This window comes from Protopterus annectens, chromosome 11.part0 (assembly GCF_019279795.1).
Source record: "Protopterus annectens isolate FY-2018-M chromosome 11.part0, PAN1.0, whole genome shotgun sequence".
Taxonomy (NCBI): domain Eukaryota; kingdom Metazoa; phylum Chordata; order Ceratodontiformes; family Protopteridae; genus Protopterus; species Protopterus annectens.
The window spans coordinates 190,381,305-190,403,680 of record NC_056745.1 but is presented as its reverse complement, the minus strand read 5'-3'; the positions used below and the strand labels follow the sequence as shown (position 1 = coordinate 190,403,680).

The following is a 22,376-nucleotide window of genomic DNA, read 5'->3' as shown; positions in this document are numbered from 1 at the left end:
AGTTTTTAGATGGTGGTATCATTGACATGAGCTGTAGTATTGTTTTTAGATGGTGGTATCATTGACATGAGCTGTAGTATTTGTTTTAGATGGTGGTATCATTGACATAAGCTGTGGTATTGTTTTTAGATGGTGATACCATTGACATAAGCTGTAGTATAGATTTTACATGTTGGTATCATTGAAATAAGCTGTAGTATTGTTTTTAGATGGTGGTATCATTGACATAAGCTGTAGTATTGTTTTTAGATGGTGGTATCATTGACATAAGCTGTAGTATTGTTTTTAGATGGTGGTATCATTGACATAAGCTGTAGTAATTTTTTTTAGATGGTGGTATCATTGACATAAGCTGTAGTATTGTTTTTAGATTGTGGTATCATTGACATAAGCTGTAGTATTGTTTTTAGTTGGTGGTATCATTGACGTAAGCTGTTGTATTGTTTTTAGATGGTGGTATAATTGACATGAGCTGTAGTATTGTTTTTAGATGGTGGTATCATTGACATAAGCTGTAGTATAGTTTTTAGATGGTGGTATCATTGACATAAGCTGTAGTAGTTTTTTTTTAGATGGTGGTATCATTGACATAAGCTGTAGTATAGTTTTGAATGGGGTTATCGCTAACATAAGCTGTAATATTGCTGTCGCTGGAGATATCACTGATATCATCATTATCATCAACCCCTTTTTTTCCATTTCCTACTTGGCGTCAGGGTGTCATTTCAACTGTTACCATCTCTCTCAAGTCAGTGCCACTCTCCTCCTTTCTTCAACACTCATGCTGGACTGTCATAGGTCTTCTCTCACACAATCCACCCAACTCTTTGCTGGATGCCCTTGTTTCCTTTTGCCTTTTTCCTGTCTGTCCCAAATCTTCTTCACTAGAGTGTCTTCTGTTTTTCTGCACGTGTCCAAACCACCTTAATCTGTTCTCTTAGACCTTTTCTGCAATTGGAGTTACTTTGGTTTCTGATCTTATTTCCTTATTTTTTCTTTCTTCATCTGTCTTAGTGTGTATCCTACCACTCTTGTCAGGCACTTCATCTCCATCACCTCTAGCTTCCTCAACTGCTCTGTTTTTACTACCAAGGTATCATAAGGTAGTACTGGTCACACCAATGGTTTATACACTTTACATTTCAGCTTCTTTAGCATTCTTCTGTCATATACTACACCTGAAACTCTGTGCTAGTTGGCTACCACTCCTCTGAATCTAGCTTTGACCTCCTCACTCAGACTTGCCTTCTCCTCCACCACCCTTCCCACATACTTAATGCTGTTAACATGCTCCACTATTTTCTCTTCTATCTCAATTCTCAGCTTCTTCTGAGATCCACTATTTGCTGCTATTTTAACTCTCTTGTTTGTGCTCAATTGCATCTCATATGCCTTCAGTTTTGCATTCCATTTCCTTATGCTTTACTGAAGTTCTTGCTCAATCTGCCTGTAATGCCACATCATCTGCATACAGTAACAATGTTGATCTGTCCCCTCTGACCTGTTTGCTAATGTAGTCCATCACCAGTATGAACAGCAGTGGACTCAGAGTTGATCCCTGGTACACACCCACTGTTCGTACTTGAGTCATTGGGTCTTTGTACATAGCCTGCACTAATTCTACCAATGTTTCTGAGACTTCAAACCACAACAGTACTAACCAAATCAGTTTTCTTGGGACCTTGTCATATACTTTCTTCTAGTCTAGGAATGCCCAGTTGGACTCTTTCCTCATCTCTAGCTTCTTCTCAACTATCAGTCTCACTGCAAACATTGGGTCAGCTGTGCTGCATCCTGATCTGAATCCAAACTGCTCGTCGCCCATCTTACTTTCTACTGTTATGCGTATTTGTTTATCAATCCCCCTCTCCAGAACTTTCATGCAGTGTGATAGGAGTTTGATACCACTATACTGCATGCAGTTGTGAATGTCTTCTTTGTTCTTGAGCACTGAAACTAGTATGCTTATTCTCCAGTCGACTGGGATATGCCTTTCTTTCTATACTGCTATGAGTACTCTCAGGAGCCATTTCTCCTCTATATCACCTAGTGTCTTTATCATATCTGTTGTGACCTCATCTGAGCCTGTTGCTTTCCCTGACTTCATTTTCTGATATAAGTTGTAGTATTGTTGGGGTTGGGGTTCACTGTTGACATAAGCTGTAGTACTGTTATGGATGGTGGTATCTCTGACATAAGCTATAGTATTGTTGTGAATGGTGGTATAACTGACATAAGCTATAGTACTGTGGATGGAGGTATCAATGATATAAGCTATAGTACTGTTGTGGTTGGTGTTATCACTGACAAAAGCTGTAGCATTGTTGTGGAGGGGAGTATCACTGACTTAAACTGTAGTATTCTTGTGGATGGAAATATTCTTGGCATATGCTATAGTACTGTTGTGGAAGGGGGCATTGTTGATAATAAGCTGTAGTGTTGTGGATGGAGTATTACTGATAGAAATTGTATTATTGTTGTGGATGAGGTATTGCTGAAATAAGCTGTGGTATTGTTGTGGTTGGGGACATTGTTGACATAAGCTGTAGTACTGTTATGGATGCCAGTATCTCTGACATAAGCTACAATATTGCTGTGAATGGTGGTATAACTGACATAAGCTATAGTATTGTGGATGGCGGTATCACTGATATAAGCTATAGTACTGTTGTGGATGGTGGTATCACTGACTTAAGCTGTAGTATTGCTGTGGATGGGAGTATTCTTGGCATATGCTATAGTACTGTTGTGGATGGGGGTATTGTTGATAATAAGCTGTAGTGTTGTTGTGCATGGCGTATCACTGACATAAGCTGCGGTATTGTTGTGGTTGAGGATATCATTAACATAAGTTGTGGTATTGTTGTGGATGAAGGTATTGCTGATATAAGTTGTATTATTGTTGTGGATGGGGGTATCATTGATTTAAGTTGTAGTATTGCTGCAGATGGGAGTTGTTGACATATGCTATAGTATTGTGGATGGAGGTATAATTGATAACAAGTTGTAGTGTTGTTGTGGATGGGATATAAACTGCATTATTGTGGATGGGGGTATAGCTGACATAAGCTGAGGCATTGTTTTCACCATAAAAAAATAACTGTTAGTCTGGATCTGTACAGTTGGCATCAGAAATGCACAGGGCAACTTCAAATTCACATGCAGAACAGACACAGTAACTATTTTAAACAAGTTGAAGGTTGTTTTGGAACAGGTAAGTTTTGAAAGTAAAGCAATATGTGAGAGGTTGTAAGTTGCATATGTGCTACACTGTCCAGGCACAAAAAATCTGGACATTCTGTGGAAATCTTGACAGTTGAGAGGTATGCCTACTGAGGATTTCAGTTTACTCACGCAAGTGTTTGATCCCATGCAAAAAAAGTTTTGCAAATATGTTGATTTTAAATCTTGTAGTAATACCTTCTGGGACATTATGATCTAAATCAAGAAATCCAGAACTTACAAAATATGGTAATTATGTAATACATGGCTGAAAGTTATCTTCCAAAATAATGAGTTATAAAGACTTAGAAAACAAAACACATTTTGTCCCTCCTGAGTAAATCAGTAAGAAAGAACAATAGTAAAAACAAATTGTCAATCAAAAATGATATAAACAATGATATTCCAGCAAAAACAGGTAACTCAAAATGGGTAAAGACTGAGCTATACCATACAAAAGCAATGTAACAAATAACTCATGTCTCTCTGACACCACAAACAAAAGGTTTATTGAATAGATAACAGTGCTTCTTCAGATATATTAAAAAGTTTAAGTGTAAGAGCAGCATTCACTTCAAACTGTTTGCTTGTACTTGTTTTCCATATTTATTCTGCTTATAAGACTCATGCGTTACAACCAGATCCACATGGTAGACATCATGCCTCTAAGTCCAGATTTGCTTTAGAAGCATCTAAAAGAGTAAAACCCTGTACAAAGAATGCAGATGGTAAATTATTAGGAACTAGTGCTTTTGATGTCATGTCTAAACAGTTACAGGTTATGAAATTGTTTTCACTCAACCCTCCGCATGTTGGTTTTCTTTGGTTTGTGCTTGTTTCATCTTAATGTTACTTATGTCTAAAATATGCAGCAGATGCATGCAAAATCGAAACATCTGCAGACATCTGTTGTTGAAACTTTAACTTTCAACTTAGTTTTGAAACATTATCACTTCTAACATGTAAGCCAATAACATCTCTATACACTATCATCAGAAATAATCATAACCACTATATGTTAATATATGTTATATATTTGGTATAATATAAAAAAAAGTTTTTTTTTTGCTCTTCCCACCCAATCACTCTGGCTACTACCCCTGCTTCCACATTAACCCAAACCCAGGTCCCTCCATGGCTTCTTCCTAACTATGTAGTACCAGGCATGATTCTTTGATGGGTGGGCTTCCTAAATCCTTGGAAGGCAAACCTTATAGTAGCACATTGCTATCCCCAAGGAGTGAGAGACCTAATGGGGAGGTGAGAGTTTGAAGCCAGGCACCATCATTCATGCAGCAGGTCACTCTAGACAGAGCTATAGCTAGGTCATTTGGCACCCTGAGCGATCACCAGAGTATTGTTCCCCTAAACCCAAAGTCGAGGAGCAAAAAAAAAAAAACTACAAAGTTGAAACCCTTCTGCAACTGTAGCAAACAGCTTAGTCTAGCTCCTTACAATACTTACAAGCAAACATTCACTCTGCACACATTCATTTAAACAACCACAGCTACTTAATGAATGTTATTACTGTACTCATGTAAAACCATTCATTTCTGAGCTGCCAATTATGTCTCTTAAAATCTTGCACCTGGAGCAGTCACCACTTCACCCCCCCCCCCCCGGCTACAACACTGAGACAAGGTCACTAGCTGTGCGAGTAGCTAGTGCAGTAATATCAGAATTCAATTGCCACCTCCTGTTTTAAACTGGGATGGCCTGCAAGACTTCTTATCCCCAAAAGAGGTCATGTAGTCATATGGTTCCCTCCAAGTCCTCCCTCCCAGAATAAACGAGTCCATGGTGGATCCATGAATGGATCCATCTCATTCCTCTGGCCAGTCCTATCAGTGACCTGAGAATATTCCCAAACTCAGGTCACCAATGGACAGCCTGTTCCTACACATTTGGATCAATCTCTTATCTAAAATAGGTTTCGGGCTACTTTATATTCTACATGGTGCAGACTTTTGATAGTTGTTTACAACATTTTTAGTCCAAATCATGTTGGTGCAAACTGCAAAGCCATTGAAGTCGACAAGTGAAAAGCAGACAGAAATTTAAACAAAAAGCAGTGTACATTTTAATTAGACAGCAAAATGTCACGTCATGAGTTATTATTTATTTATTTGTAAACAATACGGCAGAAAAGACAGCCACGGCTGATACAAAAGAGTATCGTAAAGTTGAATACAGAACCTAAAGCAGGCAAAATGCTGTCCTCAATGTAAACACTGATAATCCATTAAAAACAGGTTTTAATTTCACCAAAATTAAAAGTCAGTACAATAAAACGGTCCCTTCCTTGTCAAACGATAAACGCTTTTGAATAATCTTCATCAGATCGTTAAAAAACATAGGACTCCAATTACGTTTCTATGGAAATTAGCAAAACGCCAAGCCAATAGGGATGCTAGCTTTCAATCATTTATTTTATTTCACCCATTCTCTTTGCATGTTCATCCATCATACTCAAAAATCACTGTGACCAATACAGATATCCTGTGGTGGGCACACCTTCAGGTCAGCCAATAGTGAGTCTCTTTGCCTCTTTTGTTTATATATACTAGATGTAAAACACTAAACCTAAAAAGTATGTATGCCATCAACCTGTAATATGTCCTTATATTAAGCATTTGTATCAACATGTCTACATATCTCAGGCAAGTACTCACATCTTTCTTTGTTTCAGATATTGCCAATACCTTCAGATTAAAATATTTTCCAGTATTTGGATGTATAAATATCTTATCACTACTAACATATTCACAAAATGAACAATTAAAGCATGGTCTTGTAACTTTATTGCCTGTAATAATGTTTGTTTTTCTTTGTTCTTTATAGCATAACATGCCTACATCCAGGAAAGGAAGGGATTTTGTCCAGCCTTCATAAGATCTTAAAATATTCCAATGTTTTTTATAAGTATTAGAAACATATTTAGTATGGGAATTATATATAGTTGGAATAGACAAATCAAAGGCCTCATTACATGGGATAGCAAGGCTAATAGTGGAATTCATATGCCCAAATACAGGTTTAACTACAGAAGTCCTTAGCCCACCTATTTGATTTCATATTTTCTAATCTATTTCTACTGTAGCCCTTTCATTTAAAATCTTGTATAAGGCTTTGAATTGCCTTATCATATGTATCTTCACCAATAGTCCTTCTAGACATCCTGATCATTTAGCCATATACTATGTTAGAAGAAATATGCCCAGAATTTGAGGCATGTGTTATGCTATAAAGAACAAATATAAACATTTAATCTGAATGTATTAGGGACATGCTAAACAAAGAATATTGTGTACTTAGCGAAATGTGTAAAATGCACCTCTTTCTATATTCCTAAACGCAATAGAAAACTAAAGGATTGTATATGTGTGCTTAAGTTATTTCTTGTTTTATTAATTTTATTTAAAGTGTCAATATAGTTCTGAGTCTTGTGTTTTTAATATAATAGTTTGTTTGTTTGTTCACTGGATCACTTGGGGGATTGTATATGTGAGCATTTGCCTGATATATGCAGACATGTATATACAAATACTTTATATAAGCATATATATTGCATGATATGTTTAGACTGTATTTTTAAAACTTTTTAACATTGTCTCTTTAAGACTTGTAGATGCATTATGTATTCGTTTTCATAAACTAGACCATAAACTAATCACTCTGGATGTCCACACCCCACCACCACCCCTAACTAAGGAAACCACAGTAAAAACTTTTCTAAAGCAAACTTCACCTTACTTAAGACAGAGGTGGTAAGTTTCACATCCCCCACACTAAAGGATAATGCTGCCCAAGATGCAGAAACCTTTAGAAATGCACTCTGTGAGCACCTACAAGGATGCATGGATCATGCCATCCCTAGCAAAACCAAGACTCACTCCTCTAAGAGAAGGAAACCAGTTTGGTGGACCCCTGCTATAAACAGGCTATACAATAGAAGGAGGAAACTAGTTCAGAAAAAAAGCAAATCCCAGGAAGGAAAGACATCCTTGATCAGTATCAGTAAGAAACTGAGGTCCTTCATGAAATCATCCAAGGCTAACTTCGAAAGAAAAATAGCCAAGGATTCAAAAGATAACCACAAAGTCTTCTTTAGCTATGTTAAGAATCTAAGTGGCAACTCGCAGATATGCACTGAACTAATGCAAAATAGCACAAAATATACTGAACCTACTGATATTACCAACATCCTGGCAGATAGATTCAGTGCAAACTTCACCCCCCCTCTCACCTCCAAAGGGGCCCACAACAATACCGGAAAAGTGCAGTGTCCCAAAAATCACAGACTCACAGGTGAAAACAAACCTTTCAAAAGCCAAAAACACAGCATCGATGGGACCAAATGGTGTCCCAGGCTGTGTCTTGCATGAACTACAGAATGAACTAACCCCCCACCTAAACACGCTGTTCAACCTCACCCTCTACACAGCTATGTGCCCATAGAATGGCGCACAGCAATGGTTATTCCTCTCCACAAAGGAGTGGCCACAACTGACCCTGGTAACAATCGCCCCATAAGCCTGACTAGCCTGGTCTGCAAGGCTATGGAATGCATCATCATGGAACTCATTAACAAAGACATTGGGAACCTCCAAACACTTGACCCAACCCAGTTCGGCTTTGTTAAGGGCAGATCATGCCTACTAAACCTGGTTGACTTCTTTGAGACAGTAACCAAGGCCATAGACGAGGGAAAGGTGGTTCACACAGCCTACCTTGACCTTGCCAAGGCTTTCAACACCATTCCCCACTCAGGTATTACAGAAAAACTCACCAGCCTGAACATAAACCCCTACATCACGAGATGGGTTGCCAACTGGCTAACAGACAGAACTCACACAGTAAGAATAGCAGGCTCTAGGTCCGACTCTAAAACAGTCACAAGTGGTGTCCCGCAATGCTCGGTCCTGGGACCCCTACTGTTCGGCATATACTTCTCAGACGTACAGGCAAACACAGGAGGACTATGGCTAACCAAGTTCACCGATGACTGCAAACTGGGAGCCATAATTGACTCTCCGGCTGACATGGACATCCTCCAAAAGGGCCTTACTGAGATGGACACCTGGTGTCAAAGCCATGGCCTCAAGCTAAATGCCAAAAAAATGCATAGTCATCCCATTTGGGAAAAACAAAACACCCACGAATTACCACATAGGTGACAGCTTCTTTAATACAGAAGAGGTAATAAGAGATCTGGGGACCCAGGTAGATAGTAATCTCTCCTTTGACAATCATATTGCCAAAGTAGTTAGGAAACCCTTCTATGTGGCCCATCTAATTACTAAAGGGTTCGCATCAAGAAATAAAGAGGTTATAGTGCCCCTCTACTCATCAGTCATTAGACTCATCATAGAGTACAATGCCCCATTTGGGATGTAGCTCACAAGACACTTTCAACAGCTGGAAAGACCACAAAAGTACCTCACCAAGAGCATTACTGGTCTCAAACATATGTCCTATGCAGCCCGACTGAAAAAACTCCGGCTGTACTCAGTGGCATATCGCTTACTCAGAGGTGATCTCTGCCTGACTTACAAAGCCATGTCCAGCTCAGAATTGATGGACATGCTCCACCTAAAGAAATCCAAGTCACTGCGAGCCACGTGCTCTAGTGAGCTAAACCTCACCACAACAATAAATAGAACATGTTGGAGGGATAGATTCCTGTCACAGAGACTCCCCATGCTTTGGAACAAAATTCCAAATTACATCAGGCAGAGCCCCTCACTAACACTCTTCAAGAGAAGCCTTGACGAGTGGATGGGTAACAGAAAATAGACCCCTGGGATCACTTCATTGGCTCTGCTTGAGAGAGGATCAGTTAATTAATCAATGGGGTGGCGAAAGCCGACACACTCTGGCTAGGCTTATAAATGTCCTCGGGCAGATAGCCTAGTACCTACCTATGAACCTATGAACCTATTAGTTGATTCTGGTCATGTGCTACCTGGAGTGAATGTTTTAAACGTTGTTGCTCTTACATTCAAACTTTTTAGCATATCTGAGGAAGCACTGTTGTGTGAAGCTTACAGCTATTGAATAAGCCTTTTGTTCATGGTGCCCTTGAGCCATGAGCTATTTGTTACAAAGGCAATGACAGTTAAATGTCTTTAGTATTTATTTCTTTGCCATCAAAGATTGCAAAAATTAGAAAGTCAGTTTTGAAACAGAATTTACTAACAAACCAAGCTTTAAACATTCATAAAGATGGAAAATAGCCCTTCGTTTTCCATGCAGAGAAAAGCTGCAACACTGAAGGGTGCAATTTGAACAAACGGGATTACACAATCACTCTGTAAATTAGACAGAAACAGTTTTACTTGACTTGATATAAGCAATGACATGCACTTACTAAATCATGGGAAATGACACACAGGTAACAAGAGACATACACTGAATGCCTGTCAGAGTTGTATGTGTATTTTATACTGCATGACACATTGAAAAGAGAACAGACAAGAACCAGAAAGGAAGGCTAGTAAAACTGTTCAAGTAAACAACACTACTACAGCAACACTTTATGACATAAATGTCAATGGCGACAACCCAGACGTACTGCCCAAATTATGTATACAGCCAAGATTGCTTTGATTGTCTCCTAACCCTATACTGTTACTATGTGAGAGGTAGAATTAAGCAGGGTATGTTCATTTGTTGGTTTGTTTGTTAATTCGTTCTTTCATTTATTCATTCATTCTTTCTCCAATTTTCTGCCTTATACTAATGTCAGTTCTGACTGAACTGGAGGTTCATTTTACCCGATTCATGGGTTAGCAGGTTACCCCTAAGCTTCAGGCTGGGAGGTTATCAAGCAGATTAACCATGACACCCCTTTATGCTGAGAGTATATTAGTTACTCCAGGTAACAATATTATTGATTATATATTTATTTATGTGCAGTTTGTTAACGGGGAAGTCCATTGGACCATATAGAGCCCGTTTTCAGTGGAGGCCCGGGGAGAAAAGCTCCACAGTACAAGAAAAACAAGGTGAAGCAGATGCATTATATAATTACAAGATTAGCTAGTTAAAATAATACATATCTTTTGTTGCAACTCAATAGTTAGGCAATGGTAGAAATGGATTACTAAGACTTGTTAGTGATAAGTGGTTACTAGAGAAATTAGATTACAATTGTGAAAAGTTATTTGCTGCTCAGTGTTCAGAATGCAACTTTATGACAGATTAGCAACAGTATTTTTGTGAGCAATTATAATGGGCAGTAGTTAAAGCAAATACAGTGGAGAGCAAAGATGTAGCATAAAAGTAAGGTTATCAGGGAGGCTGAGTGCAAGAGCAGTTCCAGGTAGAGGATAGGTAAGAGTGTAGAGAAGCGTTAAAGTTGACAGGGTTTTGGGTAGTTCTGAGAGCTGATGGCAGAGCATTCTACTTTTTGTCTAAGGGGAAAGAGCTGGCCAGCAGACAAGTTACGTTTGTGAATGAGGAGTAGATTCTGGTTTTCAGATCAAAGGAGTATGTTTGGGAGTTAGGAGGTGAACACAAAAACTAGGGAGGGACAGTCTGAGGGTTTGAAGATAATTTTGTGAGCAGTAGTGAATTGTAGATAGCTGAGATAGTTTGAAAGTTCCAGCCATTTTAGTGAGTGAAGCAAATTACAGTGATAGGAGGGAGTTTTTGGAATTTGTTGCGAATTTTGCTATCTTGTTGTAGTACTCCTCCAGTTTGGCTTTTAGGGAGGTTTGAAGTTGGTAAGTAGAGGGTAGCTGTACATAAGAGTTAGGAGTAGGTAGGCTGAGCCAAGGGTTTGTCTAGTGGAGGGGTTAGGTATTGATTGTGTCTATACAGCATTCCAAGTTATTGATGAGTTCTTTTGATGTTCTGCTCTAGGTGGATATTGAATTTTAGTTGATCGTCTATAACTACTCTTAGTAGTTTTGTATGGGAGAGAATTTCGATTTCTGCTTTGTTTTGGCTATAGGCATTGAATGTGTTTTTGTGTAGTATGGTTGATTTGGATGGGCTGAAAATCATGATTTTAGATTTGTTTGGGTTCAGGGCTAAGTGGTTATTGAACATCTAGGGTTCATTGGTGGAGAAGGCAGTTTGTATTTTGAGTAACAGTTCAGAAGTTGAGTTGGCTGACTAGACTATGGTTGAGTCATCTGTGTATTGAATTACATCAGCATTGGAGACAGAAGTGTGAAAATTATTGATGAAAATATTAAATAATAGGGGGGTGAGTATGAAGCCTTGAAGCACTCGGGTAGGAGTACTGAGATAGGATGAGACTGAGTTTTGCCATTTGATGCCTTGTTACCTGTCAGACAGATAGCTAGTGACCCAGTTTAGAGTGGTGTGGGAGAGTCTGAAGTTAGAGAGCTGTGATAGTAGCAAATGGTGGGAGACAGTATCGAAGCCTTTGAAAGGTCTAAGAATACGGTAGCTATTGTTTTCCCAGAGTCACCAGCCCTGTTAATTGTGTCTAGAAAAGATATAAGGGCAGTAGTGGTGCTGTGACCAGGTCTGAAATCCTGTTGTGTTGGAGATAAGAGGTGATTTTTGGATGAGATAGGGCATTAGCTGAATGTGGATGCATTTTTCTAGAATCTTTGAGATTGGAGAGAGAGGCTAGCAAAAAGATGGAAGTTGGAGATATCATTGCTTTTGCTAGATAGACAGACTGTTGGTTCTGTAAAGGCACAGAAGGTCAAAAGGATAGGGACTTACAGTGCTCAAAAAGCTAAACAGCGATCACTCCTTGGGTATCTACATGAGTCAGAGTAGAGAGAAAGATGGGTCCAGGTATCTTACATTGTGTAGTCCAGAAATTTTCTTGTTTACAAATCTTAGAGGGCTTTCAAGTTGGTAAAGGTGTTTTATGAGGTACATTCCAAAGGGGGCAATGTATTCAAGAATACGTCTAATAAAAGAATAATACAGAGTGGCCAAGTCTGCATTTGATCTAAAGGAGAAACCCTTACAGATCACCTGATTAAGGGAGAAAACACAACCAACTCATGATGCTCAAAAGAAAGATTGTTATCAGCAAAGGGACCCGTCTTGGAATATTGTATCTGTTTGAGAGGTATACCTGTGATGTGGTGACATAAAGGGGTAAATATACTTCAGTTTTTGGCAATTGAGTTGAGTCTGTGACTGACACATGGATATGGTCTGATCTAAGCCCTTCTGGTGTATCTATACTTGCCTGAGAGAAATTTGGCAATTGTAATAATGCAAAATTACCTTTGGAAATTTTAAGAAAACAGACAAGAAGTTGTTTCTCGTAAGATATGCATGGACTGTAGGGTAATGTCTCTGAGGCATTGAAGTGAAGAGTAGTTGTGGCTATTTAAATCTCTTGCATTATCCTTTAGAGACTGTTGTTACCCATAGTATTACTAGGACATATCCCAGGATTATTGTTAAAACTAGTGCATTTATTTTATTTTTGTCAAGAAATGTAAGAAATGCATATCATTGCTGAGGGGAAAATGCCTTCAGTCCAAAGGTTATTTTGAGTTGCACACCTTCTCAAATCATGTTTTATCAGGCATGACTCTTCAAATGATGCAAGTTTCAAATTCAAAGGGTTGTAATTTTCATTGGCCCTCACTGGCGACATGTCGGGAAACTGCAGCTAGTGGTTATGTAGTGACAAACTGTTCAGATATCAGATTAGTGTTTATTTATCAGAAAGCATTCAGGATGTGGAAGGCTGCATCAGATGTCCAACTGCTGTTCCCATACACAAATACAGAGGCAATGTGCATTGTGTGGCGACAGAGGCTATAACACTGTATGATTTCAAATGAGATTTTGACACTTGCAGTGTTGATACCAAGACTTTGGAAGAAGACTATTTGAGAAGTTTAGGCAGGTGTTGGGGTGCAGCTCCCCATCTGAAGGCTTTATTTTCATATGTGGCTCACAGACACAACTGAAAGTGTGGTCTTCAAACAGGATCTCTTAATTAATGTGGAGTAGAACTTTTCTATAATAATGAAAGTGCTCTTCCAGTACATGGTTCTACCTGCAAGCAACAATAATATTTTGAAAGCAGTGGTACTTTTGGTACGGAACTATAGTACAAACCTTGAAATATATCATATTTTAAACATTATAAATAAACTCCTGTACAAAAAGGAAAGTATGTTTTAAATATTTGCCAAAATAGTTCACTTCTCAGCTAAGGTTTAAACTATAATTGAAGGTAGTGTAGTAATATTTATGCTACCACAGCTAAATACCAAGGGAGGGGTCAGGAGAGGTCAAAAACACATTTAATAAGCTTACCTCATAAAGCAATTCTACTTCTTTCAGGGAATTCTGAAACACTGGATTAACCAAGAATCCTGATGATCGCCTTGTTCTTTGTGCAGCTGGGAAAAGCACTGGAAAAGCAGAAAAAATGCAATGAAATATATGCTGATTCAGGTTTTGGTTTGACCTATTCAAAGTTACGTATTGTACTTCCAGAAAGAAAATTTATAAATGTCCATAGTAAGTAGCAAAATATGGGCTACAGGTGTTGGATGAGGCACTGCATTTTATTTGGTTCTTTCTTTGTTCATATAATTACATTATTTTGTTAAATACGAGTGTACTGACCATTTCAGATCTATTTTGCCACCATCTTTGTCATACACAAAACAAGAAATGTGCAATAAAATTAATAAAAATATAGGTAGATGTGGAGCAACATTGTATAACACAGGGGGCTGTGTGGCTGTGGTATTTATTAACTGCATATTATTAACAGTATACAGTATAATATTGTAAAACAGACATGTTAAAAGCAGGAGCAATCCAAGAAAGAGCAAACAGGTTGTAAATGTATAAGCTATGTAGCTCTGCAGTAAGGCATGGTGGTATTAAATCTTTAGTTGATACCTTAATGTAAAAGAAGTTACTTGTAAACAAAGATCACACGTGTTCCAGCTGATGAATAAGGTAAAATATGGACATTTGGCTCAAAGTGTTTTCTTATAACTGTTAGAAATACATTTAAGTCGTGTGTGCCTGTTAAGCATGTACATATCAAATCTCAAAATTTGCTATCAAATCTAAACCTTCTACCCATCACTGCCTTACTCTAAGATCCCTAAAGTGGCTTGAACTCCCAAACTACTTAGACTTCCTCCAACTCACCACTGCACACAGACTTGTATATCACCCAACTAAGTGTCCGTCGCTAACTAATATCCTCCCCATTACACCCCCAATAGAACTCTTCAGATCCAAGCATCAAAACCTAATTGCTATCCCCAAACCCAAAAGTACAGCAGGCCAACTTATCCTCACTGTCTCTCTAGGCAAAAAATGGAATTCCCTTCCTCCCTCTCTAAGAACCACCCCAAACTTAGAAAACTTCAAAACTCAGCTTACCAAACACCTGGCCACAAAATGGAAATGCAATTGCCACCATCCAACCTAATCTTCCTTAGTCCATTCCCCTGGGGGGTTTTCCCCACTCTGGTTCCTAAGCCCTCAACAACTCTCCTTCAGCTATGCTCCTGGGGGTTTTCCCCGTCAGGTTCCTAAAACCTCAATAACTCTCCTTCTGCTATGCTCCCACGAGCATTTTCTAAGCTCTCCCTTCTCCATCAGCTATCAATAACTATCAATACAATAACACCTCAATAACTCTCCTTCAGCTGTGCTCCCACAAGCATTTTCTAAGCTCTCCTTTCTCTATTAGCTGCTTATTTCTTATGGTTCAACATTGTAAATATTGTATACAGCTTTCCATTGCTAATTTCTTTTCTGAAATTGTGCATGTATAGTGTATCCTCGTTTTACTTAAAAGTATGTATATAAAACATCTTCTCACCTAATATCTGAGTGTGCACACTAAAGAAAATGTATAAACAATAAGTTCACACTCAATGCTTTTCTGCTTATTATGCATATTTTCAAGGTACTTACTTGTAACTGATGTAAGACTGACAACCATGTATTTCTGTACCTTATCTGTATTATGTATCTTGGAGCTTTTCTCCCTGGGCCTCCACTGAAAACGGGTCACTCTGACCCAGTGGACTTCCCCGGTAATCAAACTGTAAATAAATAAAATAAATAATAAAATAAGACTACAATATATCTTGTTCCTAAATATAGAGAACTATTTGTTACCAGCTGTTAGTTCATAAGAAGAACAGGTAAGGTGGTTTACTGATGTGACTATGGAATAAAAAGTGTGGGAAGGGATGGCTAATCTGACCTTATTAGCAAGTGGCGAACAGATGTCAAAATATTTTTTCATGCATCTTTCCATTCAGGTTTGTACATTAAGAGGTGTAATATCCATGTGCACGTTTTATATATATATATATATATATATATATATATATATATATATATATATATATATATCGACTTATTTATAAATATGCACATCAGTAGTAATACTCGGCAGGTAATTCCTTCACTCTATTGCTTAATAATTAAACCATAAAATGCATACATAACATTAATTGCAAACTACTGCCATCAAATACATCTCTTGTATTCCCAGTGGCTGACCTAAGGACCATGTTCCAGGAATCCCTAAACCATGGCATGGATTCAATGGTCTCAGAAATCAAAAAATGTCTTTACCTAAAGGACATTAGTTTGTTTTAGACAAAAATCTTAACTGCTTCTACAATATATGGAGCAAGCTGATTACTCTTTGAAATTGTTAATAGGATAAACTTGTTTGCTATATACATTTCTGACATCATCTTGGAGCATAACATCTTTTATTATGTACCTTTTTTAGCTATTATGCACTAATCACATGCCGCAACTATACAACAATCACCAGAGAACAGCACTGAAAACCTTTGAAAGCTTTAAAAGCCACAGTACACTTTGTTGCCAGAAAGAAAAAAATGGAGAAGTGTGACAGAGTTAAGCGTCTAATAGCTTTTAAAGGTGTAAAACACTTTTCACTCCTAGACTATTTTCTCTCTGAAACTCATAGTACATTGGAGCAGCTAATGGTCCATATACTACAAAGAATTATGACAAGGTTTCTCCAATCATAATCATTTTTTTATGTGATCTCAAAATGTATACCAAAATTCACTTCTTAAGCTTCACTGTTGAGGTGAATTTCTTGGCACATCCATTTCTCAAACACATAAAATTGTTACGACAGAAGACCCATTCATAATCATTTATCTTATCCCAGCTTTAGCAGTGTTAATGAATGTTCTGTCCACCATATCTTGTCAACATCATATTTAATCATATGCATAAAATTCATCCATAATAACTTTGCATCTGCCAAGCACTCTTTATCCTCAGGAAAAATATTAATAAAAATAATTTAGGATTTACACGTGCCTTGAAAATCAATCAAAATTCTACCATCCTGGTCATCTTTTGCCTTTTGCAGTATACTGAAGAATATGCCAACCACATATGTGAAAAACCCACTTTCCTCTCTACATTTCCAAATGTTGGAATTTTGAGCCTGGAATATTTTCCTCAGTTCAGATGTGATCCTGTGCTGCATGAAGAGCAGGAATTGCAAAGGAATTATGTGAAGATATTTCTTGTAACTCCTACTGTCTGGAGAGTTTGTCCAGTTGCCCTTTCCAGTATAGATCCCGTCCTCTCTATTCCATCCCTTTCTGACCCTATTTGAAGGACCCTCTTTTTAAATTATGTCTCTGGATTGCATCAGATGCCCAATTGGGATTCTCTAGCCATTTATCCCAAATTAACCCCTAAGATGTTTTGTTGGTGGAGTCAAAAAATACGCTGAAGTAGAGCTTTAAGATCCTTTATTGGTTTTAAAGAAGACAAACCAATAAAGGATCTTAAAGCTCTACTTCAGCATATTTTTTAACTGCTTAGACTCCATCATAGAAATGTTCTTAAGAATTTTTTCACAGATGAGACACTCCAGGTGAAACAGAAAGCTACTCCGAACAAGGCTTCAGCAATAGATCTTTCCACCAACAAAGACCATTGAACGGACAACTAACATAGCTGGACAGCTGGTCCCATACTCTTAGAGAGCTGCCTGCTGTCTCTCTTTTTATAAATTTAATAAAGCAAAATAAAAAAACTAGACTAAATTAACAAACCTTGTTCCCACCGGTACATCAAAGTGGAGGGGGGCAGTGAAAGCCTGATATATCAGAGCTGTCACGGGACTCTGTTCACAAGACCGCCACCATATAACCATCCCAAGGTGGTCCTCATCCTCTTTTAGGCTTAACTCTTGACAGGGTGTAAGTGATAATTTTTGAAAAAACTGAGAAAAACAAATATTTGCAAAATTATTATCCCCCCAAAAAGGTGGTAACCTTCTGTATACCTATCTGGTGTTATGAAAGTAAAAGCATAAACAGCCACATTATATAGCTGAGCGGTGGAAGAAAAAAACAGAGCACCTGGACAAAATCCATACAGAGACAGGTAGAAAACACAGATGCTACACATAAGGAACCTCAGTCAAAAACTCAACCAAAGAATCAAGTGTTGTGAGATGACAGAGCTACTCACTGTGCTGCTGTGACAATGATCAGTTGCTGTCATTCACATCCTGCTCAGATCATCACAGCTGCTTATTGTGTCCAATGCTATTTGTATGGCTGTAAACATCAGATCTCTACTTGTGGTCAAATGCATGAATATATAAAAAAATAAACAAGAATGTATTTCAGCTTTCTGCTCTCAGAATCACACACTGCATCCCACTGCAACTCCCTCCCTCTGCCACATGTATTACCATGTATACCTCAGATCTCTACTTGCAATCAAATAAACGAATACATAAATAATGGACTAGCAATTTACTTCAGATTGTCACTGTTAGAACCAGTCAGAGCAACACCTCCTTACAGGCAGACAGACAGACAGACAGACACACACACACACACACACACACACACACACACACACACACACACACACACACACACACACACACATATAAATAACCACAATTACAGCTATTTGCATGATTGCAGACACTTCAAATCTCTGATTGTGATCAAATGAATGAATGAATAAAACAAATAATGGCACAGGAAAGTATTTCAGTTTGCTGATCTCAGAATCATATAGTGCAACTCTGTGCACCCCCCAAAAAAGCAGACACACACACACACACACACACACACACACACACACACACACACACACACACACATTTTTATAGTTTTATTCATTCATTAAGTGACTTGTATGACTGTTTACATCTCAGATTGCTGCTTGTGATTAAATGAATGAATAAATACATAAATAATGGTTCAGGATTTTTTTAGCTTGCTGCTGTTAAAACCATACAGTGCAACGCACTGTAACTCCCCTCTGCATACTTACATACACACACACACACACACACACACACACACACACACACACACACACACACACACACACACAATCACAGTCACCTTTATACCTGTGTACATCTTAGATCATGCTTATAATCAAGTGAATGAATAAATACACAATTAATGGCCCAGGAATGTATTTCATCTTTATGCTGTAAGAACCATGTAATGCAACCCATTATACCCCTCCGTCTACATACATCCCTGATTTTGCCTCAAGATCTTGCTCCATCCCAGCTAACTCATCCTAAAATAGGCAATTTGGGGAGAAAATGTAGATTATACTGAAAAAATAATGACAATCATTATTGTTATAGACATATCTTACTTCTTAAAATGTATGTTTATTCACATTCTCTTATTCTGTAAACAAGTTCCACAACAAACTGCTAAATCCAAAAAGTGGAAAAAACAAATGGACAGCTAAAAGTCCACTTTTTTATTGATGTAGTAAATCCACATTAAGCACTTTCATCATGTTAAAAAGACTTCATCAGAATGATTCTGATGAAGATGAAAAAGCCTAATGTGGATTTACTACATCAATAAAAAAGTAGACTTTTAGCTGTCCATTTGTTTTTCTCTTATTCTGTAAATGTAAGAAACAAAAAGCACAGGTGCCCACAAGCTGTAGGTACAATAATTTACAGAAAAAATGAGCGCATTTGTCTACTTGTAAACTGTAGACTACTTCAGACTTGAAGGCAGTGTTGTTTAATATTTAAAAGTTGGTGAAGGGAGAACAGTTTCTAATCTGAAAATATCCACAGTTTACAAGTTGACTTCTTCTTCTTTTGGCTTTTCCCGGTTAGGGGTCACCTGTTTCCATTTCTTCCTGTTCTCTGCATCTTGCTCTGTCACACCAACCACCTGCATGTCCTCGCTAATCACATCCATAAACCTTATCTTAGGCCTTCCTCTTTTCCTCTTATCTAGCAGCTTCATCCTTAGCATCCTTTTCCCAATATACCCAGCATCCCTCCTCAGCACATGTCCAAACCAAAGCAATCTCGCCTCTCTGGCTTTGTCTCCAAACTGTCCAACCTGGGCTGACCCTCTAATATACTTATTCCTAATCCTGTCTACCCTCGTCACACCCAGTGCAAATCTTAACATATTTAACTCTGCCACATCCAGCTCTGACTCCTGCCTTTTTGTCAATGCCACTGACTCCAACCCATATGAAATAGCTGGTCTCACTACCCTTTTGTAGACCTTCCCTTTCACTCTTACTGGTACTTGTCTGTCACAAATCACTCCTGACACTCTTCTCAACCCACTCCACCCTGCCTGTACTCTCTTCTTCACCTCTCTTCCACACTCGTCATTACTCTGAACTGCTGATCCCAAGAATTTAAACTCATCCACCTTTGCCAACTCTACTCCCTGCATCCTCACCATTCCTCTATCCACCCTTTCATTCACACACACATATATTCCGTCTTAGTCCGGCTGACCTTCATTCCTCTCCTCTCTAAAGCATATATCCACCTCTCCAGGGTTTCCTCAACCTGTTCCCTACTCTCACTACATATCACAATGTCATCTGTAAACATCATAGTCCACGGGGACTCCTGTCTGATCTTGTCTGTCAACCTGTCCATCACCAGTACAAACAAGAAAGGGCTCAGAGCTGATCCTTGATGTAATCCCACCTCCACCTTAAATGCATCTGTCACTCCCACTGCAGATCTCACCACTGTCACACTACCCTCATACATATCTTGTACCACTCTTACATACTTCTCTGCCACTCCCGACTTCCTCATACAATACCACAACTCCTCTCTAGGCACCCTGTCATATGCTTTCTCTAAGTCCACAAAGACACAATGCAACTCCTTCTGACCTTCTCTGTACTTCTCCATCAACACTCTCAAAGAAAACATCTCATCTGTAGTGCTCTTTCCTGGCATGAAACCATACTGCTGATCATTAATCATCACCTCCCTTCTTAACCTAGCTTCCACTACTCTTTCCCATAATTTCATGCAGTTTTATCCCTCTGTAGTTACTACAGCTCTGCACATCACCCTTATTCTTAAAAACCAGTACCAAAACACTTTTTCACTGCTCCTCAGGTATCTTCTCACTTTCCAAGATTTCATTAAACAATCTGGTTAAAAATTCCACTGCCATTTCTCCTAAACACCTCTAAGCTTCCACAGGTATGTCATCTGGACCAACAGCCCTTCCATTCTTAATCCTCTACATAGCTATCCTTACTTCCGCCTTGCTAATCCATTGCACTTCCTGATTCACTATCCCCACATCATCCAACCTGCTCTCCCTCTCATTCCCTTCATTCATCAGCCCCTCAAAGTACTCCTTACATCTGTTCAACACATTGTCCTCGCTAGTGAGTACGTTTCTCTGATTATCCTTTATCACCCTTACCTGCTGCAAATCTTTCCTAGCTTGGTCCTTCTGTCTAGCCAATCGTTACAGGTCCTTTTCTCCCTCCTTAGTCTCCAACCTTTCATACAACTCTCTATACACCTTATGCTTAGCCTTTGCCACCTCTCTCTTTACCATGCACCTCATCTCCTTATACTCCTGTCTACTTTCTTCATCTCTCTGACAATCCCACTTCTTCTTCACCAACCTCTTTATCCGTATAATCTCCTGTACTTCCTCATTCCACCACCGGGTCTCCTTGTCCTCCTTCCTCTGTCCAGATGTCACACCAAGCACCTTTCTAGCAGTCTCCCTTACTAGCTCTGCTGTAGTTACCCAGCTGTTCAGTAACACTTCACTGCCACCCAACTCCACCTCACAATCACCCTTTTTCAATTTCCACCATTTGATCCTTGGTGCTGCCCTCATACTCCTCGGACAAAAGTGCTCATTTTTTTCAATTAATTTTTGTATCTACAGCTTGTAGGCATCTGCGTTTTTTTTTATGTTTTTACTGCTCCACAGTTTGTTTGTTTTTTTTTTTTTGGTTATTTTTATTCTGTAAATGTTTAAGTTAAATTATCTGCTTTGTATATTTAAGCATGAATAATATGTGCAAAATGCAGGAAGATATGAGATAACAGAGCCAGCCAAACAGCTGATGTGTGTGTGTGTGTGTGTGTGTGTGTGTGTGTGTGTGTGTGTGTGTGTGTATATATATATATATATATATATATATAATAGAACTTCATGCATGTGCAGCTCAGGAACAAAGTAGTTACATGAGTCTTCTTAAAAAAGAAAATACAAAGTGAGCACTACTGCACAGGAGGCTGGTAGGATATGCTGGGGATGAAGGAGAAATGGGGATTATGATTTTTATTGAAAAATAAGTAATAAAGACATAACAAAAATAAGACATTTAAGCTTGTTTTTTGGAAGGGCTAAGTATGGGCAACCAATAGCACAAGCCACCCCCTCCCTTTTTCCTTCAATCTTTTCCCATTCAGGGTGGTCTGTTATACACTATACTAACCAGTTGCTCTTTGTCAAATAACACTGCTTTCCATTTAGACAGAGACTCCATTGTCACTTTACCTAGGAGTGTGGGGTCTGCAAGCCTGTTTAAAGCCATACAAATGACTTTTTTCTTTCCCACTGACAGTTTACCATTTTTGGTGTGTATATAATTGTAACTGTGTGAAAAGAGTGAGTACATGGTTTTGACAAGACAGTAAAATAAAATGAGAACCATCATTTGAACACAAGCTATCCTGCCTCTGAAAAAGAGAACCTGAATTAGTTTTGAGCTTATTATGAGGATCAAATTCCACTTAATAGATTCCTTCATTTCACATGCCCATCACCTACACCATGGATAACAGAAACAATCCTTAAAAGTTTTGAATATCTTGAGAGACTATATATGTATTTTACTCT

The 22,376-nt window shown here is 38.5% G+C and overlaps 1 protein-coding gene across 1 annotated transcript in view; it reads right to left on the bottom strand.

Annotated features, from left to right (window-relative positions):
• The window catches only part of LOC122815258 (protein FAM180A-like), a 365,897-nt gene that overhangs the window by 111,595 nt on the left and 231,926 nt on the right, over window positions 1-22,376 (bottom strand). Inside the window, exon 2 of the mRNA XM_044087609.1 lies at window positions 13,498-13,595. Within this exon, the coding sequence (XP_043943544.1) occupies window positions 13,498-13,595 (98 nt within the window). The remainder of the gene's footprint in view (window positions 1-13,497; window positions 13,596-22,376) is intronic.